Here is a 12103-nt window from a genome sequence, read left to right as displayed (position 1 = left end):
TAAGTACTTAATTCGTTCCGGAGGTCCGTTCTTAACCTGAAACTGTTCTTAACCTGAAGCACTATTTCTGGGTTAGCGGAGTCTGTAACCTGAAGCGTATGTAACCTGAGGTACCACTGTATAATGAAGGTGCCAGACACACTTCTGCGGGTAGGGAGTCCCACAGATTACCAGCTGCCCTCTTCCAGACTGCTACCCCCTGAGCCTCTGTGAGTGGAGGAACTACCAAGAGTTGACAGAAGAGTTCAGACAGAAAAGCAACTGTGCATACCTGCCCACAGCAATCCAATATGGAAGGAATCCTTAAAGATTTCCAATAAGCTGTTGCAGTATGTAGGATTGACATTGACTCCCAGCATGATTCTGAATGATAACAGGTAACAGGAGGGTGCTAATTCCAAGTGGTAGCATTTCACTGCTTTTGTAATATGCTACTGTTAATTAGTACTGTTGTAATACGGCAGGTCAGGTGTGGTCTTTTTATCCTGCTCTGAGCAATCTCACCCCCTGCAACTGATGGCCTTTGGCTAAATTCTAAAGATTTGGCTTTAAGATGGATGGAGTGACACAGCTTTTTTTTAAGTACAGTGGTACCTCAGGTTAAGTACTTAATTCGTTCCAGAGGTCCGTTCTTAACCTGAAACTGTTCTTAACCTGAAGCACCACTTTAGCTAATGGGGCCTCCTGCTGCTGCCGCGCCGCCAGAGCCCAATTTCTGTTCTTATCCTGAAGCAAAGTTCTTAACCTGAAGCACTATTTCTGGGTTAGCGGAGTCTGTAACCTGAAGCGTATGTAACCTGAAGCGTATGTAACCTGAAGCGTATGTAACCTGAGGTACCACTGTATTAATCTTGTATTTATTAAATCAAGAGAGAATGTTGGACACTTTCAAAAATTTTAGCCATTTAAAAATTTCTTGCACACATGCAGGTACTTCAAGAAAAATACGGAGGGTGGCAGAATGCGAGCATGGCAAGTTATTTTAAGGATTATGCAGATTTGTGTTTTGAGAGTTTTGGGGACCGGGTGAAGCACTGGATTACTTTTAACAACCCCATGGTAAGTGCCAACTTCGTCTAGAAAGAATGCTACGTTAAAGCCAAACATCTGTATAACGCAGAAACTTAAGACAAGGATCCAAAGATCCACACAAACAGTAAAGTGCCGTAGCAGCAAGGATGGAGGTTTCTCTGACAGCAATATGGGGCATAATGGCCAGAGCTTGTAGACAGAGGAGAGCTTAAACATTATGGCATCAAGTTTTCTGAGTGTGAAGAAGTTTGTGGCTTTTTAAAATAAATAAATAAGGTTAATATTTCACTAGGACTCAAGATTATAGATGCATAGTTGTTAAGTGCACCTCAATCACTGAGCGCTAAGCGATCGCAGAGGTCTCTGGGCATATGTCTCTTGGGTTATGGTTTCCTTAGAATGATCGCTGGAAGCTTGTGGTGGTCTTTGTGATACATGGCTTTATTTGTACATGCATACAGGCTGAGCTGAAGGCAGAAGGTCTCTACAGATCTTGCTTCCCCCTCAAGCCATTCCTTTATGCCTCTTCCAACCCCACTTCAACACTGCCTGTTCTTTGTTCTCCTTCAAACACAAAGACCTTGATACCACCTTCAGCCAGGGAAGGGGAAAGGAATAGCTTCCCTTCTGCATATCTTATGTAATTCCCATGGCCACCACTTACGTGTATTGCTTACGGTTGCAAAGAGACCACCTAAAGCCATTAACCTGCAGTACTTTTCTCTGCAGGAAACCCTGAAACCCTAAAGATATAACATCACAGGCTCGGAGGTGACTAGTTTCCCAATTTAAAGGCTGCACTCTTAAGCACTTATATATGTGATTAAAGCCCAGTGAATACAGTGGGGGTTTCCTTCAGAGTAAACATGCAGAATGTTATATAGAGAAGCTAAAACATGGGTTGGCAAACTAAGGCCCGGGGACCAGATCCAGCCCAATCGCCTTCTAAATCCAGCTTACGGACAGTCCGGGAATCAGCATGTTTTTACATGAGTAGAATGTGTCCTTTTATTTAAAATGCACCTCTGGGTTATTTGTGGGGCCTGCCTGCTGTTTTTACATGAGTAGAATGTGTGCTTTTATTTAAAATGCATCTCTGGGTTATTTGTGGGGTATAGGAATTCATTCATATTTTTTTTCCAAAATATAGTCCAGCCCCCCACAAGGTCTGAGGGACAGTGTACCGGCCCCCTGCTGAAAAAAATTGCTGACGCCTGAGCTAAAACATATTGTGTGTGGGCTATGTGGCCGATTACTGGTCAGGGCGGTTTAATTTGACAGTGCCAGTTCTTATGTACTTTCCCTGCCTCTGCACCCTAAGTGAAACAAATGTCGTGTTTCCAGGCTATGCGACAGGACAGCATGCGCCAGGCCTCAAACTAGGCTCGGATGGAGCTTACAAAGCAGCGCATCATATAATTAAGGTAAGGTGGGCAGAATGCTGAATCCAATTCATGTTAGTATTTGTTATGTACTGAAGTTCTCACCCTGGGCCAGCAGGGGGATACTGTAGTTATGCAAATGAAGGATCGAAAAGTGACGTTCAGTGATTGGATAGTTTTGTATGCAAATGAAGGATCGAAAAGTGACGTTCAGTGATTGGATAGTTTTAGAACGTTGCAACAGTTACAATTGTTCTGTAGCTCTATATAAGCAGGCTGGCTGAGCTCCTCAGTTTAGTTCTGTTCCAGCTTACAAAATAAAGAGCTGCTTTGGAGAAATCGCTGTGTCGTCTGCTATGTCAACCCACAACTCAACAGTATTGGATTCCTGTGTGACCAGAACAGTGGAGACACCACTTTCCCCCTTCTCCTCAATTTCGTATCATTCCAGTCACATTCATAAACACACCTAAGAGCCTTGTTAGATCAGACCAAAGGCTTGTGTAGTCCTGTGTCGTTTTTACAGTGGCCAACTTGATATCTCTGGGACATGAATGCAACGGCACTATCCCTGCTTGCAATTCCTACCAACTTCGCTGTGAGTCCCAGAAGATCTGCTCCCTGCCTTGCAGGCCTTTTCCCACTTGGCCTGGAAGGATGGCGGCCCTGGCTGACTCAGCTACAAAAGTTGAGGCTGCTGAACAGACTCTTGGACTGGGGTGTTGTTGCTGCTGGTCTTTTGTATCTTTATTTTAGATCCTGTTGTGATTTATGTAGAAATTGTTCAGTTTGGTTTTGTGTGTTTTAATGGTGTGTTTTTTATTGCTTGACTGCTTTTGTTATGTTGTGCTTATGTACTTCATGTTGTAAGCCGCCTTGAGCATAGTTTGAAATGTGGAAAAGGTGGCTTACAAAAAAAAATTATGTATGTATATAAACTGGTATTCAGAGGCACAATACAGCCATCATGACTAGTAGCCATGGGTAAAGGTAAAGGTAAAAGGGCCCCTGACCATTAGGTCCAGTCGTGGCTGACTCTGGGGTTGCGGCGCTCATCTCGCTTTATTGGCCAAGGGAGCTGGTGTACAGCTTCTGGGTCATGTGGCCAGCATGACTAAGCTGCTTCTGGCGAACCAGAGCAGCGCACGGAAATGCTGTTTACCTTCCCGCCAGAGTGGTACCTATTTATCTACTTGCACTTTGACGTGCTTTCGAACTGCTAGGTTGGCAGGAGCAGGGACTGAGCAACGGGAGCTCACCCCATCGCGGGGCTTCGAACCGCCGACCTTCTGATGGGCAAGCCCTAGGCTCTGTGGTTTAACGTAGCCATGGGCAGAATTTGTCTAATCCTTTGTATGGGTCACAGCTTTGCCCATCTTTGCCTTCATCTGCCCCACCTAAAATAAAACATGTCTCTCCCAAACCAGTCTCTACAGCCATAGAGCTGTAACTCTCAAAACAGTTTATCCCCAAAGGTGTTCTCTTTCGTTGTCTCCTGCGACAGATGGATGCCAACAAGTAGCTCCAGCAACTTTTGGAGGATACTATATTCCTGTCTGTGCTTGCAAATATAACATCCCTGATATAGACTCCGACCTTAGCAGAGCTGCTTCTTTTTACCAAAGGCTCATGCAGAGGTGTGGCATTCTTACAACAAGAAATGGCACGGGGAACAGAGAGGTAATAAGCAGAGCTGCTATAAATAAACAGCTATTTGGAGGTATGAGTCCAAGAGGCTAGAGAATATCTGCAGCACTGTCCCTTCTCTTTTAAGGCACTGTTGGGATTTCTTTAACTAGCACCTGGGGAGAACCTATAGATTTAAGCAAAAAGAAAGATACAGAAGCAGCTGACTACCCTGAAATTATGAATGAAATTATGAAATTATGAAGGATTACACTGGTAAGTCACACTGGTTCACTTTTTACCTTACTTATTTTCACAAAGTGAATTTTGGGAGGCTTGCCCATGTGATGTATTTAAGCTCAGTGTTAACTACCAATTGGGACGTTCCTACAGTGACAGGTGAACCAAGCAGAAACCCAGACCTTTTTCTCCAAATCCAACTATTTTACCCCTTTAATGATTCTCATACCAAATTTGCTGCTGCTTTAACCAGTGTTTCTGATGGCAGCCAAGGCAAGAGAGGCATCCTGGTGAAGGAGCTCATGCCATCTGCTCCTGAAGAGACCAAGCAGTCATAATAACACTGCCTTATTATAATTAGTCTTTTGTTTCTTTTAAAGTATTTGCAAACCACCTCGAGGGTAGTGTGATACAGTGGCTACAGTATCAGACTAGGACCTAAACCAGGGTGCAAATCCCCACATGGCCAGGAAGCTCACTGCTGACCCTGGACTACCCACTGCCTCTCAGCCTAGCTTACCTCACAGGGTTGTTGTGGGGCTTGAGGAGGGGGAGAACCTTTCACACCACCTTGAGCTGCCTGGAGGACAAGGTGGGACATAAATGCAATGAATATACAGCAGTGGAGCCTGGTCCATTAAGATGAACAGGCCACTCCCCCACCTGCCTGCCTCATTACATGGAGTGGCTTTGCCAGCTTCTTCCTCCTTGGTCTCCATTCTGCCCTTGCAGAAGACAGCAGGGAGGAAGATGGGGACTAAACTGTGTTGGCTCTTCTTTTCCTACCGGTCCCAGGCACCAACTACTAGAGATACAGTTGGCGTGGATGCAATGAACTGTATTGCATCCATTAATATCACTTCATTTCATAATTTCAACTCTGAATAGGATTGGCATCGGCTACGAACCGGTGTGGAAGGAAATAAGAAAGGACCTGGAAGTGTGGGGAAGACTGAAATTGTCATTCTGGGGAAGGATTAACTCAATTAAGATGAATGTGCTACCAAGGTTGTTGTTTCTATTTCAGACCATCCCTATAATTAAGGGGAGCGGAGTCTTTAAAGAGTGGCAAAGAGTGCTCTCAAGATACATTTGGCAGGGCAAAAAACCTAGAATTCAATTTAAATTGTTAACAGATATAAGGGAAAGAGGAGGTTTTGCCCTGCCAGATCTGAAATTATATTATGAGGCATCATGTCTCTGCTGAATGAAAGACTGGGTTAAGTTAGTGAACAATGAACTGCTTGATTTAGAGGGCTTCGACAACAGGTTTGGCTGGCACGCCTACTTATGGCACGAGAAAAGGAAAGTACATAAGGGATTTGAAAGCCACATTTTTCGAGGTCCACTAATTGAGGTATGGGAAAGGTATAAAAACTTGCTAGAACCTAAAGTTCCACACTGGTTATCACCTCTTGAAGTGTTAGGTGTGAAGAAAATCAATATGAGAAGTAATTGGGTAACATACAGTCAGCTATTAATTAAAGAAGGTGGGAAATTAAAACCATTTGGGCAGGTTAAAGAACTTGTATATGATTGGTTACAGTATTTCCAAATAAATGGAATATTTAAAAAGGATAGTAAAGAAAGAGGATACGTGGATAAAGACTCTAAATTCCAGATGGAAATTATAAATAATGATGTGAAAATACTATCTAAAATGTATAGGATGTTGCTAGATTGGAATTTAGGGGATGAGGAAGTCAAGTCGGTAATGATTCACTGGGCTAGGGATGTGGGTCATAGTATACAATTTGAGGATTGGGAAAAACTGTGGGAAGATGGTCTAAATTTTACAGCATGTATGACAATAAAAGAAAATGTTATGAAGATGTTTTATAGGTGGTATATAACACCTATAAAATTATCGAAAATGTACAAGGTTTGTAATAAGTGCTGGAAATGCAAAGACAAGGAGGGCTCCTTTTACCACATGTGGTGGGAGTGTAGAAAAGTGAAAGAATTCTGGGAAAAAATATATATTGAACTTAAGAAGATCTTAAAATATACGTTTACAAAGAAACCAGAAATCTTTCTGTTAGGGATATTAGGGAATGAGATAAAAAAGAAGGATTGCAAATTTGTGCACTATGCAGTTACAGCAGCAAGGGTAATACTAGCCCAGAAATGGAAACAGCAGGAAATACCAACGGTGGACGAGTGGAGAACAAAGTTATTAGATTACGCGGAGTTGGATAAATTGACAGGAAAGATTAGATACTTAAGAGACCAAAAGTTCATTAAGGAATGGGGAAAATATGTAGATTACCTGGAACATATAAGTGAGGGACAAACAACGTTAATGGGATTTAAAGAAGCATTGTGAAGGACTAAGAGTTATTGTGTAAAGGGAAAAGAAGAGAGAGAGATATATAATGTCAATACAACCCAGGAAATGCGTAACTTTATTTACTACCACGAATGATTTACGGACAAGTTGAAGGAAGTCTCAAAAGAGATGGTAATGTAAAATCTTTGATGTGAAATACTTAATGCGTGTTTTTTCTTTTTTCTTCTTTTTTATTTTCTGTTTATTTTCCTTATTTGAAGCAAATTAATAAAAATTTATATATATTTTTAAAAAAAGGATTGGCATCGGCTACAACCTAATGCACTTCTATTGAGCTTATCCCACTGTAATCAGGAAGAGGGTCTAATTGAGGCATTAATGATTACAGAAATACAGCCAGTGACTGCTAAAGAGAGCTTCACTGCTTGGATGTTGTAGCCAGCATATGTGCTCTTTCTAAAACAGGCAAAGGTAAGAAAGCTTCAGTCCTACACATACCTACACAGACTGCTTTTCCTTCTTCATGCTTGCCTTGAAAGGTAGAAAAAGTGCCAAGCAAGGACGGGCATCAAGACTGCCAGTTTTCTCAGCACAAGAGAAGAGCTACATTAAGGGTACAGCAGACTTCCTAGGAATAAGCCATTTCACCACCCGTTACATTTCACAAAAGAACTATCCATCGGAAGAGCTAAGTTATTTCACTGACAGAGATTTGATTGAATTGGTGGATCCCAAGTGGCCAAATGTAGGGTCCCAGTAGGTATATGCTGTGCCTTGGGGCTTCCGAAGACTACTCAACTTTATCAAGGTAATGTGTGCTTCCTTAAAGAGTCTTCCTTTTTGCAAGATGTGTGTTATTCTATCAAGTTGGGAGCATTGTAAAACAGTATAAGCACATCAGAGCTTGTCTTTTGCTGGTTCACATGCGCATGTGTGACCTCCAACATCAACTGATTTGCATCAGAGAACAAGAATCACCAGGTCACTAAAAACACTTTTCTATCAAGATAAACGCAATGCTTTTCAACTGAAAGAGCTCCCTAGAGTCAGCTGCAAGTTATCCAGCGTGATGAAATCAAGAAATTACATATACCTATGTGAAAGCTAGGGATGCAGGTGGCGCTGTGGGTTAAACCACAGAGCCTAGGACTTGCCGATCAGAAGGTTGGCGGTTCAAATCCCTGCGACGGGGTGAGCTCCCGTTGCTTGGTCCCAGCTCCTGCCAACCTAGCAGTTCAATTCCGTGCGCTGCTCTGGTTCGCCAGAAGCGGCTTAGTCATGCTGGCCACATGACCTGGAAGCTGTCTGTGGACAAACATTGGCTCCCTCGGCCTATAGAGCGAGATGAGCGGTCAACCCCAGAGTCGGTCACGACTGGACCTAATGGTCAGGGGTCTTTTATGTGAAAGCTAACTACCAAACAATGGATGAATGCATACAGGCATGACATTTGGTTTACACCAGGGATGGAGAATCCCTGCCCTCCAAGTGTTCTTAGGAATACAACTCCCATTATCCTTAGCTGTGTGCTAGCTAAAACTGATGGAAGCTAGTCCAACGTCTACATGGCCACAGGTTCACTATCCCTGGGTTTTTAATAAACCTTAACTGGAACTAGCTGCAGCTAGAAGTGCCATTGTATCAAACAAGGGTTTAAAGGAGCACCCCATGGGTACGTGTTGGTTTGGGCTCCAGTGCTCAACAGAACTTGCAATCAAATAGTTTCCAGCCTTTTAACATACTAGCACTGCATTCTATAACCACAAATATTTGAATTATCTTGGATCACTCCAGCTACCCTTAAAATATGTACGTTGGCTGTTGGTTTTTGTTGCCTTAGGAACCCAGCTCCAATTTCAGTGCAGCAAAATGTACCCATGGCTCTCGGAACAAGGGCAGCTCTGCCTTTGATATACATATCAATGAAGACTTTCTCTTTTTGTTTATAGGCACAATATGGAAACCCACTCATTTATGTGACTGAGAATGGCATTTCAGAAAAGCTACTGTACGCTCAGCTGTGTGATGAATGGAGAATCAATTATCTTAAGGGGTATATTAATGAGATGCTAAAAGGTGAAGTTTAAGTCAAATAATCACGTAAAGCAAATCAAGAACAGGTATCAAGTCTCACACTTAACAAAACCATGTGGTCCTTTCTTTCAGCAACTAAGGATGGTGTTAACATACAGGGTTACACTGTCTGGTCTCTACTGGAAAAATTTGAATGGGAACAAGGTTATTCTGAGAGATTTGGACTCTACTATGACTGCTTCTTGGGAGAAGGGCAATGACAGGCCTAGACAGCATCTTGAGAAGTAGAGATGTCACCTTGCCAACAAAGGTCCGTATAGTTAAAGCCATGGTTTTCCCAGTAGTGATGTATGGAAGTGAGAGCTGGACCATAAAGAAGGCTGATCGCCGAAGAATTGATGCTTTTGAATTATGGTGCTGGAGAAGACTCTTGAGAGTCCCATGGACTGCAAGAAGATCAAACGCATCCATTCTTAAGGAAATCAGCCCTGAGTGCTCACTGGAAGGACAGATCGTGAAGCTGAGGCTCCAGTACTTTGGCCACCTCATGAGAAGAGAAGACTCCCTGGAGAAGACACTGATGCTGGGAAAGATGGAGGGCACAAGGAGAAGGGGGCGACAGAGGACGAGATGGTTGGACAGTGTTCTCGAAGCTACAAACATGAGTCTGTCCAAACTGCGGGAGGCAGTGAAAGACAGAGGTGCCTGGCGTGCTCTGGTCCATGGGGTCACGAAGAGTCGGACACGACTAAACGACTAAACAACAAAATGTTGACTTTCAATATCAGAACAAACCTCGGTACCCAAAAGCTTCAGTTCACTATTATAAGGCAATAGTTGAAGCAAATGGATTTCCTAACCCAAGGGAGGTAAGGAACACTTTCTGCTAATTTTTGCTTCATGGGGAAAGGCAAAATTGATCAGGTCTGACGCATCAAACAAGCATCCCTTGGCTTGGAGTTTGGCAACCATGTTTCCAGAGCGCTGCTGGATCAAACCAAAAACCTTTTATGTTCCAAAAAGAATGAAGTCTCATGGCTGCTCTCCAATGTGGTGTAGGGAACTTCATCTGCCTAAGTTGGGTTTGTTGTTGGGACTCCTGTCAGCCAGTTGTCGTAGATAAGAGCTGGAGTCCCAGCAAACACCCAGAGGGTCAATGGTTCCCCATCCCTGACTTGGGCAGACTAAGAACGTTTCCCTGTATCACACTGGAGAGCAGTCTCGATAATTTATTGCCTTTTCACACATCACAGCAGGGAGAGCCAATGTTGCACACTCCAGATTTTTAGACTACAGCTCCTGACATTCCATGCAGGATGAGGATGGTGGAAGTTGTAGTCCAAAACCTTTGTAGAGCTCCATCCATGCTGGTTATTCTCTGCACTCATGGTTTCCTTCAGTGTTAGAAACGGAGATATGAAAGCTAGGAGCTTAATGGCACCTTAAACCTAGGTTATGGATGCAGCAATGGAATGTCTAGGCACACTTTTTAATAACAAGAATACAAAGCTGAAAATGAACTGCAGCTAAAACCTTATGCTCGTTTTTCACATGGTCTAGTCCTCATCTGAAGACTGCAAAAAACAAAGCCCTACATCCCCTGCCCGCCCCCTTAATATTCTTATGAGGGCCCCTCAAAATGCTGCCTTTCTGTAAAGCCAACTGAGAGGCAGAGCCTCTTAGTTTGCCTGACGCTGCAGCAGTTGAGCAGGCAGGAATTTCTCCTCCCACACCTTGAGCACCAGCAGTAGCAGTTTTAATCTGGAATCTTAAGTGCAGTACTGTGCCCCAAGCTCAGAAATTGCTTGCACTATTGAAATTCCCAGTCGCAAAATGCACCTAGAACAGTAGGAGTTTCTAACGCTGGTTTCCTTCAAGCACAGTAGCTAGTTCCTCACCTAGCAGGTGTTTTTTTAATAGCACATTGATGTGGACTAATCTTTAAAGAGCACACTGCTCCTTTCCAGCTCTATTACTTTATAGATAACAGCAATTCGATTTGGCAGGTGGAGAACTGGCACCAGAAGGCCACTGAAGTCTGCTCAGCCATGAACCAACTCCTTAGTGCAGGTAACTCGTTTGAACTGCCCAATGATTATTCTTCCAGATCACAAAGTCTGAGTTGTAGCAGTAAAGGTAAAGGTACCCCTGCCCGTATGGGCCAGTCGTGTCCGACTCTAGGGTTGTGCGCCCATCTCACTTAAGAGGCCGGGGGCCAGCGCTATCCGGAGACACTTCCAGGTCACGTGGCCAGCGTGACGAAGCTGCTTTGGCGAGCCAGCACCAACGCAGCACACTGAAACACCGTTTACCTTCTTCCAGATCACAAAGTCTGAGTTGTAGCAGTAATATAGATCAATACACTTAAGTTTCAGTTTTGCCATTAGAACTTTGCTCACTTCAGAAATTATAACATACGTTTAAGAGAGTCTTAAGTCTCTTAAGTCAAGTAGGGAAATACAATGTAGAATGATTGTGGTTGTGCACTCTTACCTTTAAGGGCTAGTACAGAAAGTCATGGGTGCAGCCGTCTTAGTGTAACATTTTTTCCTCGCTAGAGACACATCACACAGCACTATGGAAGCTGCCTCCCAGCAGGCACGGTTTGAGGATAGTTAGTAGTGATGGGGGAGAGGGTGCTCTGCTATGTGTGCACCAGAATGGCAAATGGTGAAGCTGCTCCAAAGACTGACAACTCTTTCCTTTCCTTTCTTAATTCTGCTGTTACTCTTAATGTTTACATTAAGAGTAACAGCAGAATACTGTTGCTAATATACTCGGACTAATTCACAGTAATGGGCACAACCCATTTTTGTTATCCTCTGAGCATTCACATGCTTGTAGATTCTGTTAAAGGGAAAAAGAGACAGGAATCTAGAATTGGGCTTCCTTGTGTTTCAAAGTTCTTATGGGAGTTGTTGACATTTGTTCATAATTCCAACTTAGTGCAGAATGACAGCAATGCTGCTCAAATGTAGTTTTTGATGAAAATGCACAGCTGTACTTATCTAGCCCCCACTCTTTCCTCAAATTTCAGAGCCTTTGACAACTCATTTGGAAATGGTGACTGAGATCATTGTGCCAACAGTTTTCACTCTCTGCATTCTCATAAGTGCTGTTCTGCTGCTGATTCTACTCAGGAAACATCATTAAAAAGCTTTTCATAAAACATCTTCATTTGAAAAATGTTCCCACCCATTTATTTCTCCATCTATTGGCTAACCAAGGTTCATCTTTTTTCTGACTTTATCAGTCATCTTTTAAATCAACACTTCCTTTGGGTCAATCGTGAGCGAAATAGCTGTACCCATTAATTCAGTGAGAACACTTTATAACAAAGTAGCAATTTTTAATTTTACATTCATAACCTATCTTTTTTCCAATATGGAAGTCAAGCACCTTTGGCAAGGTGGCTGCATCATGTGCCTTCAGACTGTGCTGTGGGACTTAACTAGGCACAGCAATCTCTGATCTAAATTAGGAGAGGAATTTAACATAT

General features: G+C 43.0%; 1 protein-coding gene across 1 annotated transcript; it reads left to right on the top strand.

The window, feature by feature from the left end:
• The first annotated feature begins 585 nt into the window (after nt 1-585).
• On the top strand, nt 586-11845 carry LCTL (lactase like). Its single transcript, XM_053364059.1, is given in 7 exon segments — nt 586-1072; nt 2374-2456; nt 4040-4094; nt 4189-4294; nt 7108-7378; nt 8520-8646; nt 11642-11845. Coding segments are annotated over 7 exon segments (906 nt in total). The 5' UTR covers nt 586-924; the 3' UTR covers nt 11758-11845.
• The last annotated feature ends 258 nt before the right edge of the window (nt 11846-12103 follow it).

The sequence above is a fragment of the Podarcis raffonei genome, chromosome 14 (genome assembly GCF_027172205.1).
Source record: "Podarcis raffonei isolate rPodRaf1 chromosome 14, rPodRaf1.pri, whole genome shotgun sequence".
Lineage (NCBI taxonomy): Eukaryota > Metazoa > Chordata > Lepidosauria > Squamata > Lacertidae > Podarcis > Podarcis raffonei.
Note: the sequence above shows the minus strand (reverse complement) of the source record. Positions and strands in the feature narration are given on the sequence as shown.